General features: G+C 39.9%; 1 protein-coding gene and 1 long non-coding RNA gene across 4 annotated transcripts; one reads left to right on the forward strand and one right to left on the reverse strand.

The window, feature by feature from the left end:
- The first annotated feature begins 9,866 nt into the window (after positions 1 to 9,866).
- On the forward strand, positions 9,867 to 16,827 carry LOC117858833 (MADS-box transcription factor 27). 2 transcript variants are annotated; one of them, XM_034741974.2, is made up of 8 exons: positions 9,876 to 10,445; positions 11,118 to 11,196; positions 15,044 to 15,105; positions 15,837 to 15,936; positions 16,032 to 16,073; positions 16,159 to 16,242; positions 16,319 to 16,473; positions 16,564 to 16,827. In XM_034741974.2, the coding sequence occupies exons 1-8, from the start codon at positions 10,264 to 10,266 to the stop codon at positions 16,580 to 16,582; spliced, it is 723 nt and encodes a 240-aa protein (XP_034597865.1). In that variant the 5' UTR covers positions 9,876 to 10,263; the 3' UTR covers positions 16,583 to 16,827. The 2 variants fall into 2 exon arrangements, with proteins under 2 accessions (XP_072149769.1, XP_034597865.1); XM_072293668.1 differs by lacking the exons at positions 16,319 to 16,473; positions 16,564 to 16,827 and having other exon boundaries at positions 9,867 to 10,445; positions 15,837 to 16,252.
- LOC117858842 (uncharacterized) lies at positions 14,037 to 21,107 on the reverse strand. 2 transcript variants are annotated; one of them, XR_004641058.2, is made up of 6 exons: positions 20,631 to 21,107; positions 18,417 to 18,480; positions 15,820 to 15,974; positions 14,724 to 15,121; positions 14,541 to 14,614; positions 14,037 to 14,414 (listed from the first exon to the last, which is right to left on the reverse strand). It is a non-coding gene; the product is annotated as an uncharacterized lncRNA (long non-coding RNA). The 2 variants fall into 2 exon arrangements; XR_004641057.2 differs by lacking the exon at positions 15,820 to 15,974 and having other exon boundaries at positions 20,631 to 21,103.
- Positions 21,108 to 22,745: the final 1,638 nt, after the last annotated feature.

Consider the following 22,745-nt stretch of genomic DNA (forward strand, 5'->3'; position numbering starts at 1 on the left):
TCCCCGGTGACGGATGTCCCCAGCGGCGGCGACAGCGTGGAGCGAAGATGAGAGGGAAAGAAAAGAACGGGAAAAGTTTGCGATTGGGGGAGGAGAGAACTCACGCAATTATGCGGGACGATGAGGTCTCGATTCCGCTCCGCCAATATTTGCACTGTTGGAGAGATCTTTTTTCTTTTTTTTTCCTAATTAAGATATTAGAAATAATTTAAGGGAGCTTTTTGGAGTGCTCCGGGGACTGGAGCCCCGTCCCATCTTTGGACCCAATAATAATAGGAAGGCTCTCAGCCTCTCTTGTTATTTTTGTTAGAAAAAAAACTCCCGCCTCTAACCCTCTAGGCTGCCGCTGCCGGTAGCCGATAGCCGGCCGCAGTTTCAGCGACCTCCCCCGTCCCCGGCTGACCCCTCCGCACTCGTCGCCTTGGTCCCACTCCAGGTTCTCTCTCTCGCTGCGGTGAAGGCATGGAGCTCGAGCTCGCGCCAGCCTCAGCCCGGGCCCATCGTATTCCGCGTACGGCAAGACCGCCGCACACGCCGGATCACCGGTTGGCAGCACCGGAGGGAGGCGTTAACCGGACAGGAAAGGGAACCTAACCCAATCGCCAAATCGGGGCTAAATAAATCAAAGGAAAAGACCCGCGGCGAGAGCGGCCACTTGCGCCCTAGATAATGGCTGCCCTCCCGTTTCCTGGGTTGGTGATTGGCCGGTGAGGACAAGCAAGCGCCGCCGGAGCCGAATCGGCAAAGGTTCCGCGCCTGCCGCACATGCCCGAGGACAGGCTGCGGATGATTGGACCAAGCCGGAAATAGGTCGCTACTCTATTTGGAAGCTGCAACTTGCAGCTGCAGGGGGGCGCGGGGCTTTGGGAGGACGACGAGCTCGTGATGGGGACATGGCGGCGACGGGGAATCCTGCACGTGGGCGGCAGTGTCGTTGACAGGGCAACTGCCAGTTGAAAGAAACCTTTCGATTTTGCCACTGATTGAAAAAGGTTAGCGCACTTACCATATTTGTCATCTCCCATTAATAAATGGACTATATACTCCCATCCTATCCGAAACATGACGCTTTGACTAGCAATAGTATCTATCACTTCGTCCCAAATTGTAGGTCATTTTAGCATTTTTAGTTTCATATATTTTACTATGTATCTAGACATAATATATATATCTAGCTAGGTGCATATCAGAAGCTATAAATGTAGAAATGCCAAAAACGACCTACAATTTAAGACGGAGGGAGTACAAAAATATATATTATAGAAGTATTTTACATAAAATAAATCAAAGGTAAGGATGTGTGACTTATATAGAACAAACCTTTTCTGATCGGAAGAAGCATATAACGCTATTGCCTATCTTTATTTAAGTCTACTTTTACTGAATTCCAAGATGTCATAGCTTATGGGAAGAGATAAAGAAAAAACCACTTAAAACCTAATAGACTGGAGTGGGCAAATAGAAGCCATAAAAAATATTAGAAATCTCTCAGCCATAATGATGATATATATATAATGGTGCCAAGAGGATCAAATATGTATATCCGACTCATAGTCTCATACACGATGCACACCGTACGTAGGTGGCCATGTTGTTTGTGATGAGGAGGGACAAAAGGACACAAAGGCGAGGAGAACATGGGATCGCGAATTGATAACAAAATTGTATATAATGAAGGGAGAAAAGATTTCGTTGTATATTATCTCGAATATAGCCTACCTATACACGCGTAAGCTTAATTTAATTATTTTTCTTTGTTTTACATTCTTGAAAACAACTTTTCTAGCAAGTACTAGACTGTTTTTGACTTTGTTCACCTTCACCGCGCTGAATTTGCTTCACTCGACTATGGTTTAGAAGCAACCTGCTTTTTTGGGGGAGCTTCTCCCTTCTCTGAATAGGTCAAATTTTAGAGACTCCCTGCTATTTTAGAGACTCCCCAAGAAGGCTTGGGTTCATGTTCATTAATTACACTAAATCTATCTCGTTATTATGAACCAAACGCAGAGTATGGTATCCTCCATGCAATTGATTGGATAACACTATAACATACATGAGCAATCTGCCTCCTAATATATATATGAATTATTAGGTACGGTTAATCAATCAAGTTTGTGGTTGAACTGCAATATAGATGGTGTATGGCATACTTTGGTAGAGATGTCACCTAATTTCACTTTTGTAACTGACGTAAGATCACCGTGCATCATATATACAGATAACTACCATTATCATATGTACTCGATCTAATTAAAGTGTTTTGCATGATCTGTATGATGGCTTAGGAGGGGGGAACACAATTATAGACAAACGCTCAAAAAAAATTATAGACAAAAAAAATTCCCATTCTAGAAAGATAATTTATCTTCCATGCCGTGATGATGTGGACTAGTGCTACAGGAGTTCTCCTTTTCCTTTTTGGGTTCATTTCCAGAATGACCAAAGTTGATTGAGACTAATTAAAAATGAGATATCACATCAGATGAGAACACCTAACTGCCGGAAACACCTAACGTGATCAACATGTACTGACTACTGACACCAACAGACATATGAATACTTTAATAGTTTTACAATATTATCTTCTGAGGTACTACTACATAACAAATTACTTTATATATTTATAAAAAAATGTAGTAGCACGCAGTTTAATGGGCTCCAGATTGACCACTAGTCTCTTCCTGATTCCCATTTCCCAAAGGTAAATGGACAGCTAGGTCATTTCCCGAAAAATGAAAATATAAATGGATGGTTAAATTAAAGTGGCGTGCAGCTTCATTATTTTTTTTAAAAAAACTCACCTGCATGATCTGCAAGCTTGTACCTACTCGAGTACTACGAAAACTTGAAAGAGGAAACTCCTTCATTTGGTAATATAGCTTTGGGTGGCTCGAATCTCCAGAATCTTGCCCTTTTCGTCTCGCTGATGATTGACACTTGTGATCAGTGTGATTAGATTAAGGAAAAGAATTGGATCGAAGTCCTGTTGGTCTCTTATTTTTAGGAGGTGCTGAGTCATATCCTCGTTTGGTCATTGGTTGGCGACATCATATGCTACCTCACATGGGCTCCACCAGTTACCAAGAACTTTGTTTTGCCCAAGTTCCCATACATGGTATGTGCAAAAGGCATAGAGAGTATCATTCTACCTGGGGGAAAAGGAGCCTTGCAGATGCAGCCCTCCTGATTTTCTGTCCAAGATCCTCTATGCGAGTAGAGGATGGGCGAAGAGGCACACATGCATGGTTCAACCACAAGAACTGAAAAGAAACTATATATATTTTGTCTCATGGACTCCTTTCTCTTTTGATGAATTTTCTATACTTTACCTTATGAATAATAGTATGTGACACAAAATGTTACTTCCATGTAATTGTATGCTAATAAAGCAGTGGCGGAGCTTGAATGAAAAATGACAGGGCCAAGTCTAATGAGATTTTTTTTTTGGGGGGGGGAATTAGCAATTCATTCACATTTAAGTGGTAGAATTAAGTGTCAATGCAATGAGTTTTCTTGATCGCAAGGGCCATGGCCACCCTTGGCCATCACTAAGCTCCGTCCCTATGCTAAAAACTAAATTGCAAAGCATAGGGCTGTTTCTCGAATAATACAATGATAAAAACACTCCAGTCAAATTTACCCATTCTTTTCTAAACCACATCACAATTTGGTGATGACCTCGACCGATGGGTCGCATTTTAATAGGCTGAATCTTTATGCCGCAAGTCTGTAACTAAGCTTCAAAAGCCTGGCCTCATTTGCGGCCCAACAAAATCAACTTTTTACAATGACCTAATAATATTTTTTTGCGGAGAAACAGGGTATAATAACATATATTATATATAGTGCTTTGCGATGCTTACAACTTAGCGTAAGCTACACGCAAGCTACAATAGAAAAGATATCATGATGATCTAAATAATACAACTAAGCATCTGTAGTAACGTTCATATTATTTTGCATGTAAAGAAGCGTATCACATTCTGGAATTTGTTGAAACCTACTTCTATTATACGTAATAGAGGAAAATTAGAACTATTTCTTCATGAAAATGCCCCCCCTCTCCAAATTCATTCCAAGATTTGATGAAAGATTCGCAAAATATTTTAGGTATATCCATCATATTGAGGTTCATTGCTACTGATGCACTAGTAGTCATGCGTAGTCGTGTCATCACCCTTGCAATTGGGTGGCCAACTTCTAATTCTATACGACTTTCTTGATGTGTGATAAAGAAGATATCTTAATTGGTGGATGGGCAAGCTATACTCAGAGCTATAGAAACCTTAGCTAGCTTTATGAGATGAACTATTTTATGTAATGATTGTTTATGGTATTTGAATATCTATCCAAATGTAATCATCATGGTTGCTACTTGTTGTCAAAGAGGTTGCATTTTCTGTGTTTTCAAAGTGTGTTTGGCTAGTGGCCTAAAAAAGTGCATGTGGGCAATATGAATTAGAGGGAGTAATATATTATTAGGAGAGATACACCAAGTAATATATATGGGCGAAGAGGCACACATGGTTCAACCACAAGAACTGAAAAGAAACTATATATATTTTTGTCTCATGGACTCCTTTCTCTTTTGATGAATGTTCTATACTTTAATTTACCTTATTAATAATAGTATATGACACAAAATGTTACTTCCATGTAATGTATGCTAAAGCATTGGCAGAGGTTGAATGAAAAATGACGGGGTCAAGTCTAATAATGTGATGGAGAAGAGAGAGGGGGGAAAATTAGCAATTCATTCACATTTAAGTGGTAGAATTAAGTGTTAATGCAATGAGTTTTCTTGATTGCGGGGGCCATGGCCAGCCTTGGCCATCACTAAGCTCCATCTCTATGCTAAAAACTAAATTGCAAAGCATCGGGTTGTTTCTCGAATAATACAATGATAAAAACACTCTAGTCAAATGTACCCATTCTTTTCTAAACCATATCACAATTTGGTGATGAGCTCGACCGGTGGGTCGCAATTTCCTAGGCTCAATCTTTATGCCGCAAGTCTGTAACTAAGCTTCAAAAGCCCGGCCAAGCCCAGCCTCATTTGCGGCCCAACAAAATCAACTTTTTACAATGACCTAATAATATTTTTTGCGGAGAAAGATGGTATAATAATGTATGTAGTGCTTTGCGATGCTTACGCAATATATCGAGGAAAATTAGAACCATTTCTTCATGAAAATGTCCCCCCCCCAAAGTCATTCCAAGATTCGATGAAAGATTCGCAAAATATTTTAGGTATATCCATCATATTGAGGTTCGTTGCTACCGATGCACTAGTAGTCATGCGCGCTCGTGTCATCACCCTTGCAATTGGGCGGCCAACTTGTAACTTCTAATTCTATACGACTTTCTTGACGTGTGATAAAGAAGATATGTTAATTGGTGGATGGACAAGCTATACTCAGAGCTCTAGAAATCTTAGCTAGCTTTATGAGATGAACTATTTTTATGTAATGACTGTTTATGGTATTTGAATATCTATCCAAATGTAATCATCATGGTTGCTACTTGCTGTCAAAGAGGTTGCATTTTTGTGCTTTCAAAGTGTGTTTGGTTAGTGGCCTAAAAAAGTGCATGTGGGCAATATGAATTAGAGGGAGTCATATATTATTAGGAGAGATACACCAAGTAACATAGAAGCCTGAGTAAATGTTCGTATAGATGGAGAACATTTTCTTTAAAATTAGCACTTCTTGGCGAGTAATGGCATGGTTAAGCTATACAAATGATTATGTAGCAACTAAACCTTTTCATGTAAAAAGTCCTTATCTCGAAAGAATTAGGTATACCATACCATTTATTTAGAGGAAAAGGATGGATTCACACTGAAGATAAAGAGAGCTCAAACATGAGTGATGCTCTTGAAAAGAGAGCTAGGTCATTTCTTTTTAGAATACATATTCTTCCCTCAATATTATACAGCCCCGGTACTATTTTTCCCTTTCCAAAATGTATACTTTTCCTGAATTTGGAAACTCCAACAGCTGACATTGAGATCTTATTGTAATCCTGCAATCAATGCAAATTCCAAGAAAATGGAATCGTAGCATTGTTTAAAAGACAAGAGGAAGCCAGTTCTTTCTGCGGAATCTCCTATTATTAGAAGGTAGGGTGTGGTAGCTTTTGGTATTTTGCCCGACAACATATCTGCTTTTCTTGGCGTATCCACCACCAGGTTGTTGAACAAAAACCTTAGTATGACTAAGTTACAGTGCTTTCACAAATATCGATGGCGTACGTGATCAGGTATGCTCTGGTTGTTTGTGTGTTGGAGAAAAAAGCCTGGCTGATACTCTATTTCCCATTGGCCAGTACGGCAGGCATGCAGGAGTTGCAGCAGGACAGTATGGCCGTCACATCATTCAATCCTTGGATCCCATTGGTCGATGTACGGCCATCCTTGGTTTTGAGAGCTTTCGGTTTCTTCGAGTTATTCTGTTCACCACCCTATGGCAGAAGCAGTACAAGCCATAGTCACACGCATAGTATGACATACCGTAACAATGCACACTCCATTGAAATATGATGCTAATTAGTATCACTTATTTGCGTGGTTTGACATAGTTAAAGTAGGTCTTCGGTTAGACTATTTGTTTCGTCAGCACTGACGGAAACCATGGTGATGACGTGACAATATCTTACCGAACAAAGAAACGCTGTTTGGTGGGTTAAACCGAGTAGCGGATCCGTTCTTTGTGAAAAGATGCGAACAACATTCTTAAAATAGACAACAGCCTGTCACCAGTATAGGTCCGATAAAATAATGGAAAGATGAAACGCGACAAAATTAGCTTTGTGCGTGGGTTGGAGGAAAGAAGTGTGCTACTACGAAATACTACAGGAAAAGCAAAAATATATTAACATGTGGTTATTAGCAAAGAAAATATTTTATGAAAATGTCTGGTATTATATAATTGAATGCTCTCTTTTCGTAGGCTTATCTTACTGGAATGCGTGGGATTCCTGTAGGAACATTGAAGAAGTTAATTCACATGTATTACTTAACTGTTTTTGAGAAAGTATAACAGGAAATCATCAGAAACCATTTAGATGTTTTATTTGGATGGATAGATTAACTTGTGTACACGTTATTTCTGTATTTGAAACAACCGGACCTAGCTAGTTTAGCTTAGAACAGCAAGACCAGCCGCCGGTTGCTGCAAAAAAAATGAATTGATTAATCGGATCATCAAATCGCGTGGCCAATTATTTACTCGATGTATTGGCCCCTTAATTTCCCCTCGTTTAGAAATAGACTGGGCGCTACCAGTACGAACTTTGGAATAATTAGTTTTCTACTACTGTTTTCAGGATATATAGCCGTACAGTGATGCCCCTTCCTAACCACCACGGGCCGCCTCAAGTATACTTCTCCATGAACATGTACCCCTATTGGCAGGTGCAGTATAGAATAGCATATGTGCTGCTGGTACCATTTGTACAAGCATTAGACAATTCTTCTACATGTGCATGTGCACCCCCAATTTGCAAGTTGCAATTATTATCTGATGGTATATATCCAATGGGTAAAGATCTCACTACTAGTCTGAAAACTAGAGAGTGTCTGGTGTTGTATGTTTACAATGTGCAATCTATCATGTATGCATGAGTTGGTTAAAATAAGAGCTCCAATTTTCACTAAATTGAAGCATCCATACGAAGTATACCATGAAAGATAATACAAATTCTGCTTGGTTGCTTGTGCTAATAATAATTAAACTAAATTAGACTCTTCTGCCAAAGAACTGATCTAGACACCTTGGGGGTATGGGGCTATATGATGCGAAATTGAAATAAAGTTGCTTAGAAAGTCGAGCAACACAAGGTTTTTTCACATTAAAAAGGGAAAAAATCCAAATTACTACCCTCAACTATGAGCAAATATTAAAAACACAGCAAATATTCTTTTCTTGATATTAACATATGGTTGCTTGTGATGAGTTGTCACTGCTGGTTTTCTTAGTAGTGCGGCATCCAGGATGTGGTAGGTCGTTGGTTATTTAATTATCCTGTAATAATACCCTTGTGTTCGTATAGTACCTTTAGAAAGTTTTCCCCCGATTAACCATAAATCAAGAGACTTCAAACCTTGATTCCATCATAGGAGAAAGTGAAATGAGAAATTCCTTAGCTACCAAATTTTCTGTGAAAACTATGGTTGAGGGAAAATGTCAACCCAATCATATATACAAGGGCACATACAATCTTGGGATACACGTAATCAAGCTTTCTAATTAAATGTGATTTGAATTTTAAAATGACATGTTTAATTTTCTGTAAACAAATATTTAATGCACAATTGATCTCATAAGTATATATGCTGCAATAAAAATCGGTGACCAAAGTTACACTTACTATAAGGGCAGCTGTATCAAACCCCAAATGATTTCCTTTTTGAGTGTGGCATACTTTTGTAGCAAGATCTACTTTTGGACTTTCATAGTATGAAAAGTCAAAAGTTATGTGCCGACAAAAAAAAATCAATTATTGAGACCGATCATAGACAACGAGGTAAGTGCATGTGTTATTGCCCGAAACAGAAAAACAAAAATATTATTGGTCGTGCCATGTGGAGTTTAATAGATTTGCAGTACATACACATCACCATGTTGCCTCTGGATTTAACTATGCTACAAAACTGGAGGACCAGGTTGAGAGAATTGTCTTGCTCTGATGAAAGATTAGTTGGATACATATATAGGAAGGATTTGGTCAAAGTTAACATGTCACTTATTATCTGAGTACATGCATACATTTCTCTATAGGCATTTGACACATACTCCTAACCTAAATATATTTCAACTAATTGGTCGACATATAGTAGTCTCCAACATGACACTTTAATTTCACCGATAAATATGTTCCCAATAAATCTAATAATATAAACTCACGTTGTTAGTCTATTTATTTTCTAAAAGAGTATTTTGATGGAGAAAGTTAAAAATACTGAAATAAAAATAGTCCTCAATGGACTTATATTTTGGAATTTGAATAGGAGGCAGTTCACTTTTTTTTAATTTCATGCTAATTTACTAAACACTGACCTTTCCAAGGTATTGCTATTAACATGACTGCGTACATCATGCATGCATGTAACCGGGCAGTTTGCTGGTGAACGATATTGCAAGAAGTCGTCTTCGTTCCCGCGTCTCCACGCGTCGGCTAAGCGTCCGGCAGGCGGCGGGGACACCACGAGCACCTCCCGCCCGTCTCTAGGGCACACCAACAATATTATCTTCGCCATCGGCCTCAATTATTTAACACTACTTTTAATAAACTTTGCTAAGCACGCTAAACCAAACCAATCGCCTCGTACGATCTTCTGTGCGCGTATCATTTGTAGCACCCTTCGTCTATTTTTCTAGTGCTAGCTTAGACAGCCTAGCGTGGAGCACACAAAGTATACACCTCCTGGTTTTAGTTTTTGTATATATGCAGTCTTGTGCTGTTATTTATGTCGTTTACGTGACTGTATATCTTACAATCTACCAAGTTGAATACAAGGTTTTCCATGATTAAAATATCAACAAGTTATTACTACTTACAGTCTATACCAAGCTGAAGATTAGAGGTGCCTCACTAGAGTTACAACAGTTGGAAACAAAAACCAACCCCTTTTCTAAAGACTTGTATTTCACGGCTGGCTTAGTCAAGAAAACGTTTAGGAGTGCTTGTGTATTACCTTTCGTGCTTGCAACGATGGTCTCTCGGCTATCATTAGCACAGCCATTTAGGAGTCTAATTAGCACCAACCAATAAACTAAGCCCTGAGATCAGGTAGCCAATTGGGTGTTGTGCGTCTGGCCTCCTCTCTTACCTTTCTTTGCTAAATAAAGCAACTAGCAGATAGGGGAAAGTCTGCTTGCAAGTTGCATCCACCCAGCGCCAAGAAAAGCCAGCCCTCTTCCCATAAACGCACACCCAGACGCATTATTCCCTTCCCCTCTCCTCCCTTGGGAAACCTTTTGAGCTTTCTTCTTCCAGCTCCCCTGCCCAGATCTCCTCCTGACCTTCTTTGGCACGTTCGGCGCCATCTATCTCGCCTTCCTGGCCGACCGGAGATCCTGCCGTCGTCCTTGCTAGCTCCTTGAGGGTCGTCTCCGTATCCATTTCCAGCGTGTGAGGGGAGAGGGAAGGTTGAGAGAGAGAGAGAGAGAGAGAGAGAGAGAGAGAGAGAGAGAGAGAGAGAGAGAGAGAGAGAGAGAGAGAGAGAGAGAGAGAGAGAGAGAGAGAGAGAGAGAGAGAGAGATGGGGAGGGGAAAGATTGTGATCCGCAGGATTGATAACTCCACGAGCCGGCAGGTGACCTTCTCCAAGCGCCGGAACGGGATCTTCAAGAAGGCCAAGGAGCTCGCTATCCTCTGCGACGCCGAGGTCGGCCTCATGATTTTCTCCAGCACCGGCCGCCTCTATGAGTACTCTAGCACCAGGTCTGTTCATCTATGCTTTCATGTGGATTTTGCATGGTTTTTTGCTTGAAGGGATGCAAATTATTCTTGTTTTTTTGGTAGTTCTTGCATAGATTTATCGATTCAGAACTACTATTTGTGTTGCCCAAATATTATATTTGGACATACACACCTTCTCCATAAAAAGGCTTGAAAGATAAATTCATTTGTCACATATATTCGCTATCATGGAGCAATAATTGCATATATTTATATATATGTATATATTGGTCTTTTTCATTGGCGAGCAAGAAGTTTGTGTCGCCGTCTAATTTACTATCAGTATTTTTTTCTCCTCTTCCTTACTTGATCTATCTGAATTTTTTTGTGCTTTGTGTAAAGCTTGTATATATATTAATATGGTCGTACAGTTTCATGTGATCAACACCTTGCATTGCAGTACGAAACACAAAGGTTTTTGGTGATAGTATGCATGTGTGGTCCGTTTTACAGGCCGGTTAGTTCGTACAGATACAATCTAATTGGTAGAGTTCTTCCAAAGAGAGAGCATGGATCTAACTTCTAGAATTTATAATTTTTATTGTCCTTTATTTTATTTTCTTGAGAATTGAACTTAAATATTTTGTACTGAAATCACATAGCTAGTAACATTTTTCTCTTCTTTCATAAATTACCATCGTGTGCTGTGTGCAGCATGAAATCAGTGATAGATCGGTATGGCAAGGCCAAGGAAGAGCAGCAGGTCGCCGCAAATCCCAACTCGGAGCTTAAGGTTTGCTCTTGATATTCTAAAGTGTTTTCTCTTGTTTAAGTAAGAGAGTTTAGTACTGCTTGAAAACTGTTTATATAGTACCCCATAATGTTAGTGCTAAATGTGCTTAATTTTTTAAATGATGAATGTACTCTATTTTTGCACATGCATGTTTCAACTTTTTAAGTGTATAGCGTATGCTTAGTGAAACACTTTCTTTCTTCACATTTAAAATAAGCTCGTCGAGTTAGATTGAGATGGCATCTTTGCACCAAATACCCTTGAGTATTGCCACAATCTTGATAAATGTTCTTCAATTTCAAGGGGTGCATATTTTATGGCTCTAGGGTTGGGGAGAACACTACTGCATAACTGATCTTCAATATATATACCACCCCGTCAGTACTGGTTTAAAATTCATCAGAAATAGCAAAACAAAATCTGTTTAAAAACTGGTGCACAATTGGTTGATGAAAGTCAGTCATTTCAAATAATATCACAGTAGGCTCTATCTTCAGAGCCTCCATTATTCACTCTCACTATTCAATATATTTATTTCAGCACTAAAAGAATTTGATTGTGACTAAATTGTATCATGAGAAGTCATATGGAATCTAAATAAGTAAACATTTGTTTTGTTTGAAAGCTACAGACTTGAGTTGTGAATATATAATTTCAAGATCACATATAAGTCGATCCGCATGCATGTATTTTGTTAGCAAGAAATCATGCATGAGATGCTTGATCTTTTCTAGTTAGAAGAGTAAGTACTTGATCATATCATTAAATGGTTTGCTTGTTTAGTTCGTCCACCAAAATGGTTCGATCAATCAATCACATCCGTAGTACTATAAGCATGGACAATCCCATACTAATTAATAAAAGAAAATAGAATGACAACAAGTCAGACCTGGCCCAAATGCATGCACTTACATGGTTATTGAGGTGCGTATCAATTTTTTGTTATTTAGTTTTGGATTTTAATCAGTAGTAATAGAATTTTTAGGTAATCAAGCAGCTGAATATATATATTACAAATTAATACTGCAAAGATTTAATCAAACCACGCATTATATATGCCTATCCTCCACAGGTTGAATATCTTAATTTGCTGCAACTCTCTATATATGGCTGTTATCCTATGCTTTCAGGAGCAGCAGTACCTATAGATGCATCAGTCTAGTATTAATTCCATCCGTACATTAAAACTCACAAGAAATCTGATGAGAGAGATAAAAAGAACTTTTTTGCGAAATGATAAAAGGACTTTCTACAGAACTAGAGAAGGATATAGTCTCACATTCTCATGAGAAAGAAAGTAACTGTTGAGTTCCTATATATCGATACCACTTGTCATATTTTTCAACTGAAAGATGGGCTGCTAGCAGGTATCATACTTTGCTTGATCTGGAATGTGAGGAGTTAGGACATATGTGTTCAGTAAACTTACATAAATGTATAATAATATCTATTTATGCTTTTAAATTTCTTTTAAAAAAATACTTCAATGTTCCATTTTGCCGGAGAAATGGTATAAACATTAGAGTTGTTAGTGAAAGGAACGTTTGTTCTTGAAAGAAAGGGAAAAAAAAGAGTGCTGGTAATATCTGTGAGAATAAGTCTAAATTTCCAGGGTGTGAAAATCAGTGAAAAAAAATCAAATAAAAAGGGAAAGCGTTAGAGGCAAATATCTAGTGAACAACAATTTGACACTGATCACTAACTATTTGTATGTCCACATATTTGAAATGCAGTTGAGTTTGGTCTCAACATTTTTCATGGTTATACATATAGGACATTTTCTGCCTTTATATTCGGTCCTTTAATTTTTTTTAATGCCAAAACGTTGTCTTCTCATTTTCTTGAGTTTTGAACAATTAGCCTGTTTCATCATATTTACATTCATTTATTAATCGCATAATGGAAAAATAGGTGCAAACCTGAAGAGATTGCCTGTGATAATTAGATATCAAGAAACAGAAGTTGTCTTTCCACAATATAACAAGAAAGAAAAAAAAAAGTTGTCAAATGGAATTCTGGACTCAGCAGAGAAGATGTCAAAATCTAAGCTGGGCTGTGCCATCCAAACTTTCACGTCCAGTCTGCTGCCAAAGGCATCTGGGCTGTAAATCTTGGGCTGGGCTAACTAGTGGAACAGAGTATACAGCTCTACTAAGTCACAATTCAAAGAAAAGACTCATCCCAAAAATATACTGGTACATGGTTTACAGCAGCACACATAGCAGTAAACCAGGATTTACACTTGCATGTACATACCTCCCAGATTATGTCATTTTGTGTTTAGGCGCTCCCCTGATAACAGGAAACCAAAGAGTATGTATGTGATGCCTTAAAAAAAAGTATATGTAATGGAAATGAATAATTGACCTGAATTATATCACTTTTATTAGTAGCACATGCAGGAACAATCTCTCTGCGCCACATAGATCAACATACCGCTTGTTGTGATTTTAGTTCCTTTTGCATTGATGAATTCGTTCCTGTCTTCGTATTTGGCATGTAGACAGGGTAATTTGTTGCATTCTATTTCATTATTTGTTGTTCTTTTAAAATTAGTTACAGTCAAACTTTCAAAACGTTCTGGTTCCAAACTTTAAAAATCTGGAATCCAAAATATATTAAAGTGTTTTTAGAATTGTCTCAAAAGGCATTTACACTAATAAAGCACTGCAAAGTTAGCCATAGTTCTGTTTGCAGAACTGGACTGGTACAACATTGCGACAATGAAACATCTTTGCATTGTCTCGCAGTATTCACAGATTTGGTCTTGTCTTTTAATCAAATGTGATTTTTTTAAAGATCTACAGAGGATTTGAATGAAGCACAAAAGGGGGAAGACATCTCAAAAGACGCATGTCCTTTCTTTCATATACTTCTCAAAGCAAAATTTACAAGTTCCTACACTAGAAAAGCCTGCTTCACAGACGAAGCATCATGAACTAATTAGGAGGTCCAACACATAACAGAGCAGCAAACGAACTTGAATTCTTCCAACACCAAAACATGCCTTAATCAGCATTTTACTTTAACTGGAAAGTGCCTCTTTGCTACTTGAGTTTTTTTAGACACGTTTGCCACTTGAGCTTGGTTGATACGGGAATGTATAATTTCTAGTACTTCCATAGACCACCCAATAGGCTACACCAGAAACTGCCCTCAAAGATATAGCAGGACAGTTCAAATGCAACTGAACTCCCGTTTATTCCCATACCTCCGACCTTGCAAAACAAAGAAAGTAGGATGAAGATGTAAAATGGTCAGCCTCTCCTGCTAATTGTGAATCTCAATACAGAGAACAGCAAAATAAAAAACAGTTACAAGCTCTACTAACATCCAAAGCTTACCGCAGTGTAGATATTGAGCACTCTGAACATTAACTACAGAAGAATCCCACGGCCAGACAAGTGTTTGGTGCACCCTACAAATCACAAAATCACGAGAGATCGTCATTTACTTGTACCGACATGTTCTTATCAGAATTTTCATTCACCTTGTGTTGACATGTTTGTATCAGAATTTTCACTCACTTTGTTTCTTCATGGAGTTTGCTTGCCACTGCATAGTGGCAACAGTGTCAGCCAAAATAGTTTGCTAGCTCACTAGCACCACCTTGACGTACTGCTTGATGATCTAAAGCTTTCAAAACCATAAGATAGCCTCCACATTGCAAATATGGACAACAAAGTTTTGAACCTAATATCTGCTGTTTAAGTATAGTGCTGCGAAATGTTACTTCATGCTACAAGATTTCATTAACGTAACGTCCTGCTTGTTACAGACACATGATTATTAATTTAATTTTGACCTATGAGTTCATCAATAACATAACCTGTGCTTTTCCTGATAGTTTTGGCAAAGGGAGGCAGCAAGCTTGAGACAACAACTGCACAACTTGCAAGAAAATCATAGGTATGATCCAGAAACCCTGAAAAAGTTTCAAGAACATTGTTCATTAGAAACTTGTTTATCCACTATTCAGAGAGAGAAGCACAATGCAAAAGTAAGAAATATCCAAAAACAGCTACAACAGTAGCACATTCAATTATTATGTGAAAGGCTAGACACCAAAATACTTGAGGCAACATAGAATTGGGCACCTGGAATATTCGATGTAAATAAACCAAAAGGGCTATTCATAGTTAAATATTGCTTTTGTAATAACCTCATTCTTGGATCTAAAGGGGAAGTATCTTTTCAGTAAAATACATGATCCAAAATCCTGTTGCTAGTTTTAAGCTATCAAGTATTGCATTGGTTTCCTGGGTAACCACACAAGAAAATTCTGGAAACCAAGCTTTGACCCTAAGCATATCCCTCTTGCATATGGAGATTGCTGACAAATTACCCATGTATCAAATCAGATTCCAATGCTGCTATCATTGTAGACTACGAAAACATTATTGATAAAAAGATCACCTATGGTGGCCAAGATCTTTGGCTAGACAGTGTATCTATAATTCAAAATAAGGGTGTGGATGTACACCTAGACCACCCAGGTTTGAAGTCCTCGTCGAGCCGAATTTGGGTGCCTATTTTCTTCTTAATATAAAGCCACCTAATTCCTCTTAGGTTGGCCTAGTTTTTTATCCATAATTCTAAATAACACAATATAAAATGTATTACATATCAATTGGTTACAGGCAGTTGACGGGAGAGGATCTTTCTGGGCTTAATGTTAAGGAACTGCAGTCCCTAGAGAATCAGTTGGAAACAAGCCTGCGTGGGGTTCGCTCAAAGAAGGTCTGGATGCTAATCACATCTCTATGATCAGTTTGTTCCTACAAGAGTCATCACTAAAGATAGTTAGTCATTACTACTGTTGCTGCTCTTAACAGGACCATCTCTTGATCGATGAAATTCACGAATTGAATCGGAAGGTACTGCAGAATTATGACTTTATAGTTCTTTGTGGTGTTTTATTTGATTTTAGTAACACTGACTTTAGCATCGTATTGATTGCAGGCAAGTTTATTTCACCAAGAAAACATGGACTTGTACAATAAGATCAATCAGATTCGTCAAGAAAGTGCCGAGTTATATAAGAAGGTAGCTGATGTCTGAACAAGAATACTATCGAGTAACCACCTAACCGCATATATAACATGATATTAATTGTTCTCAGATCTATCAGACCGAAGGGCCAAGCGAAGTTAATCGGGAATCACCGACTCCATACAACTTTGCAGTAGTAGAAAACACAGATGTTCCTGTGCAACTTGGACTCAACACGCTGCCACAACAGAACAGCATCGAGCCATCGAATGTTCCTAAGCTAGGGTAAGTGGATAGCATTAACTATCTATGTATTTTTCAATTGGTTAGTTAGTGTTGACTCCAGACATATGATGAGTCATCAAACACACGCAGATTGCAATTAAATCCATGAAGCAGAGTCAAATCACCATTCCTATTGTGCTGAAGGGATACTATTCATTGTAAAGAGATGATACTCAGCAAGACAAACAAAGTATTTATGGCAGAGAGATTTGAGATATGAATTTGTAAATGCACTACAAATAAATTCCAGACTGGAATTGAGCTGTGGAATTCAGTGGATGATTGTTTGCTATCTGCATTTGATGTTTGATGAGACTTTTCTCATATTAAACAAGTTGCAAATTTTCTAGTACACTTACCAGGAAAAAATCCAGCATGCAAGTTTCTACTTAAATCTTGCCATGCTGAAGGAAACCAGAAAAGAAGACTTGACTGCTGTGTGGGACATTTTCTAGCATTTAGAAAAAAAAAAAAAGAGCAATGGTGGACAGGGAACTTATATTGGTGGCCTTTGTATTTTTATATAGAATGATATGCTACCGACAAGTGAGTCTAGTCTCCACTCACTCGAGTTTTATATTGGTAAATAGTGTCATCATGCATTTAGTAGGATATGAATATAATATAACAATGATGTTAGGCAATTAGCTTTCTACGGGGAAACTATTGGTTGCACAGCAATGGTAACACAAAGGCAGAGATGCTTGGCGCACCATAGAGATTTTTCATATCTTTTTTAAGTCCATAAGCCCATTATCACAATTCTCAAGGTACCTTTCTTCATCAAGTTCTTTACTCGAGTCCCACTGTCCCAATAAGGAAACAGAGCTTGAATAAATAAGAAGGTGGGGTCTGGGGGACGGAAATGCGTAGCTAGTGCTGAAAGCCCCCTCACAAAGTGGGATCTGGAAGAGAATTTCTAGGAAGCTTTACTCTTGCTTGTTTTGGAAGGAGGTTGATTCCCACCCAAGACCTCCAGGACACAATTTTTACCATGTGAATTTTAAAACATTATGCCTCAGGATGATAATGACAGCCAGCATTGACAGCCTAAACCAGTATACTGAGAAGGATGAGGAAAGAAGTCCACATTCTAAGTGGCACGTTTGTTGTCCACATTCTAAAGTAGGATTCATCAAATCTAAAGAAGTTGTAAACTGCCTGTCTCCTGTTTCAGTCTCCAAAACATTGGCGAGCAACAAAATCATGTCATATTCCCCTTGAGAAGATGAAGAGAAAGTGTCATTGTGAGTTCAATGCTCAAGTTCTGGAGTGCAGAGATCCGACTCCTCTGGGCCAAAAACTTTTCAGATTCGGCAGGGAGTTTTGGAATGCAGTGCAATCCTGCGTAACCTAAGCAAAATCCTTCCAGGAACCCCTGCAGGAAACCTATTTAGGGGCAAGAGGGCCCAACGTCCAACGAAACCAAGAGCTTAAGAATCCATGCCCCTAAAATTATATCCACAACGACCTTGGATTAAAGGCGCATCTTAGTGGGCCAAAATGACCACTATGGGCTCAATCAGGGGGATTCACCATTTTGGCTCATTTCGCTGCACACAGCCCAAACAACCTAATGACCCAAAAGAAACATACTTGTCCATGTAAGAATTATCCTGTGTCAAATCCAGGCCATCCAAAAGGGGGGGCCCATGTTCTTGCAAACAAGTAAATACAGTTCCCGTCTTCCCAGAGAACAAATGTGTCGCGGGGAAATTTTGATGCCACAATATAGGATCCAACCAATACACCGTTCAGAAACACAATGAACACTATATCTATAAAACAACAAGAATTCGAATAATGTAATTATCTAGTAGAAAAATTCCACCATATTTTTTTTGAAGCAATTCTAAGATGCGTCACAGATTGTACTGCGTACTACTACAATTCAGTCATTTTCTGACACATAACTGATAGTAATTATGAATTTATTTACTTACATTACAATTTTCTTGCAAGATATGCAGTTGCTGCCTCTAGCTTGTCACCGCCCCTTGCATTAATCTGACATAAAACGAAGCAATGAGATCAAATCACAAGTTTTGTAAGCGGATCTGTTGCTACTGCTAGATAAACAACATCACGAAAGGGCAAATTCACAAAGAACATACTCCATAGCATGTAATACTCAATATCACCTAGAAATCATCAATGAAAATTAACCATCTACCAAACCTAACATCTCTACATGCTGTAATTAAAACAGTTTTTTTCTTTCATTCTATTGTCCTATATGCAAATGCACAAGATTAATGTTTCCAGCTAAACAACTAAGATATCCCTCCAAACAAAACCACGGCAAACTCCCCAATACTCCTGATGAGCCAGCAAAAGAATAAACAGTTACTGAACATTGCGTGATCTCATCTCTAATAGATGGCACAGTCAACCAGAAAATTAAGAAGCAGGGGCATTCGATTTAATACTGATTACAACAACTTGCTAGCCTGCTAGGACTTGGGTTGAATCACATGAACCACCTGACATCTCTTACGTAGCCTGCTAGGACTTGACTTAAATCACATGAACCATATGACATTTCTTACGAGTGTCCATATCTTCCTTACTGAACAGTTATTGGACATTAAATTTCACAACTTAAACTATAACTCAGAGCTTAAAAAGAGTTACAAGGTCACAACATCCGATGCCATCAAGGCTACTCTTTCCCATATTTTTGGTTTTCCCGTCAGCAAAGATGCAAGGCACTTCTTAAGGTCTCACCCCATGCTCTATGTCTCTCCCAACCTCATCCAGTAATTAAAATTTTTAATTTGGAACAACGATGTATCTAATGATCTTTGAACCGCATAAGTGTAACACAAAATCAAACAAGATATTGAAGCAAAACGAGTTGGAAATTCACTAATCCACAAGGAAGGTAATGCATAAAGGTGGATAGTGCTACCTTAGAACTGCCACAGGCTTATCAAAAGGGTGGTCCTTCTGGACAATAGTAAAGATTTTGGCCGTGTGAGCATGAAAATAGAGAGCTACCCTCACATATTTTTCCAATAAATATTGTTTCCATTATCAAATTATATCATATATTCATATTCTCATATAACAGCATTGACATGGCTATTTAAAATACTATTTCACAAAAAGGTGACATCCTAGGCAACCCAATTTGAAAATGTCCATACCACAGTTGGATCTATCAAAACCACAGCACACAAAAAACAAGCTAGAAACATCTTTGGGGCAAAGCAGGGTGTGAGGAGATGGAAAAATTCCATGTATCTTCCCATCTATAATTTTATTTAACACCCCCCCCCCCCCCTCTTCCCCTCAAAGTTTCATGTTGAATCTACGACGACATGCCACAATACACACTCACAATATGCCTACAAATTTAAAATCATATTGTGGAAACATATTCAAAGAGATCAGCAGCAAACCAATATTTAATATAGATATCTACACTACATAAACAGTTACTCCGTACCAATTGTGTGTTCTATATCAAATTCGCTTGCCAGCCATTGTTGCATAATACACACAATCAAGTACAGTTAAATCTTTAACACATCCTAAAAGAAGTGTAGTACTGTACAGTGGATTTGCAACAACATCAGAATATAATCTTTGTTATTACAAATAGCAATGAAGGCATGCCTCGGTGAGCATAAGCTGTACCAAAAAATGAGCATCATGAAAACACAAAACAATACAATATGCATAATGCATCGCTATAATTATCTTTGTTGCTTTCTAGATTTCGTGGAGGCTACCATCCTCCGCTTCCTCTAAAAATTACTGCCCAGTATACAGTGCAAGGAACATCACATCCATGGGCCTCTTCAGACACCAAAATCTAGGACATATACGCCTCCAGGCTATGGTAAGTGCTGACAACACAAACTCTTACACACAAGTACAGTGCTATGCAGCCGCAGCCACATGTGAGATGCCCTAGTCGAAGGTTTGCAGCAACAGAAGCAATTGGAACAAAAGAAAAGATCTAGACTCACGTATAGGCATTTAAAACCTGGGCTTCTCGCACGATCCTAAAATGTAAGAACGCCAAACATAATCGGTGCTATGGAATTAGGTAAAACGTCACCAATGCAAGTGATAACAGCACCAAATGTACTCCGCAAAAGCACGGAATCAACCCGCAGAAGGGATGGGGAAGGTGTCAGAGTCCTCACCTGAGACGACGTCGGCGCGCCGCTGCGGCTCGAGAGATGTGAGCCATTCTGATCTTCTATTTTTTGGGGTGGGAGGCTACAAGCTATACAGAATGGAAGGAGGGATCGGAGAAGGCAACACCGAGCCGGCGGATGCGTGTGAGCAGCTATTAGAGATGGAATCGAGCAGGATGCGGCGCGGCGATTAGCGGGGCGCGCGCGGATCTGGGCTGGACGGCGCGGCGGTCGGCCGCCTGGCGAGCGGAGGCGCGCTCCCGGGACGAGGCGAGGACGCTTGGCGTGGGGAAGCCATGCGAGGCGAACAGATGGCCGTCGAAGGCAAGGAAACCCTCGCGGGACACACGTCGCCCGCGGGGGCTCACCAGCGCGGAGAGAGGGGACGCCGCGGGAGAAAGCAAGCGAAATCTGAGCTGGATTCTAAATCTCCCGGCTCGATGCGTGTGTGCGTGCAGGTGCAGCTGCCGGGAGGAGGCCCGCCGGGGGTGCCTTCTTGTAGGGAGCGGAAAGGCGCCGGGGAGCCAAAATATCTAGGGCTCGCCGGGATTAAAATACGCGGCGGAGGAGTGTCGCAGCTTCGGCCACGTCGCCTCCCCCCGACAGCCGTGCGGGCGCGCATCCGATCCGATCCCCGCCTGCCGCCGCCGCGCCCGCACCCGGTCGTGGCGCACGCACGATGCCGACGCCGGAATTTAAAAAAACTCCTGCGCGGCTGTGCGTGGTGCTCGCCGCTCCGGGCTCCGGGCGACGGCGGCGGGCCTGGGGCCAGAAAGGCGCGGACGGGGAGGGTACGGACGGGCGGCACGTGTGCTCGGCTCCGTCGGATCGAGGGCGCTGGCGAGACGGATCTCCCCCGGCGCCGACACGTGCACCCCGGTGGCGACGGGTTGCCGGGTCGGGGCGGGCGACGCCCGGCGGCCGCATGCCAGGTTTCCGACGAATAATGCAATAATCAAGTTGTGCTGGTACTGCGAGTTGCAGTACTGTACGACAGCCGACATGCCATCTGCTTATCTGCCTCTTTCTTCTCGATGGGTACAGCTCCAAGCTCCTCTCTGGCACCCTCTCTGACACGAGAAGCATGCCGTCGATTTCGTGGAGAGACATTCGAGACAATTCCCAATAAAACGACTGTACGGTTTGGTTTCCTTTCACCAGATGGGCCAACACCTATCGTCGCTACTCGTTTTCGACAAGATTCGGATGAATTTTGCCATCTTCAATAGTACCAGAGAGTGATCAATATTTTGATCGTAATTTCAGTCTTTTTTATCAGTATCGAAATTAATGCTTGTCAAAATGTTTGCTTTGTTCTTTGAAAGATATTTTTTCGAAATTTCGGTTAATTTTTTGTGAAATTCAGTGTTTCTCTAGGGAACATGAAAAAGAATCATAAAATGAAAATCCTAATCACACCTGAGCTTTTGCCGACAAATAAATACCAACCATTAGCATATTTACTACACTCAAAATGAGAGTTAAGTAGTATATGTGTTTGCATTTTTATGTTGGTTCATCAATTTATTGTGGACAACAGGTAGGAGGTTGCCAAAGTTATACTGTTTTCTTTTATCTTTTATTTTATCTTATCTGGAGCGTACATTAGAAAACAAGATGAGGTACACCATCCCAACTATTGAACATCATGGGTTATGTTACTCCATGGCAAGACATGACTCTGCACCTCTTACATACCCACGGGGAGGTAAACTAAGTACATGGAAAAGAAACCCGTCACCGGTTACATGATATGGTCACGGTTTACACAAGTTGGAATAACATGCAGCAACATCTCAATGTTTTGTGTATTTCTAGTACTAATCTACTTGGTTTCAGCATTCATATGATACATCGTTGGAAAGTGCTATGGGTTAAGTTTCTAACACAACAAATGGTGCATTTTTTGGACTTCCGAGTAATGGTCATTTTAGTGGAAGGTGTACAGGCTGACAGGAAGCTGCGCAAAAGCCTAAGACTCTTCAGTTGCTTAGAGTCCCAAGAGTCATATGTATCCTAGAGTCTAAAAATATTAATTAGGGAGTTTTTTTTTCCTAAGTGTCCATTTAGTTTTCCTAAGAGTTCAAGTATTTGGTGTGTGTCTCTCCCTCTCTATATAAA

The sequence above is a fragment of the Setaria viridis genome, chromosome 1, assembly GCF_005286985.2.
Source record: "Setaria viridis chromosome 1, Setaria_viridis_v4.0, whole genome shotgun sequence".
Classification (NCBI taxonomy): Eukaryota; Viridiplantae; Streptophyta; class Magnoliopsida; order Poales; family Poaceae; genus Setaria; species Setaria viridis.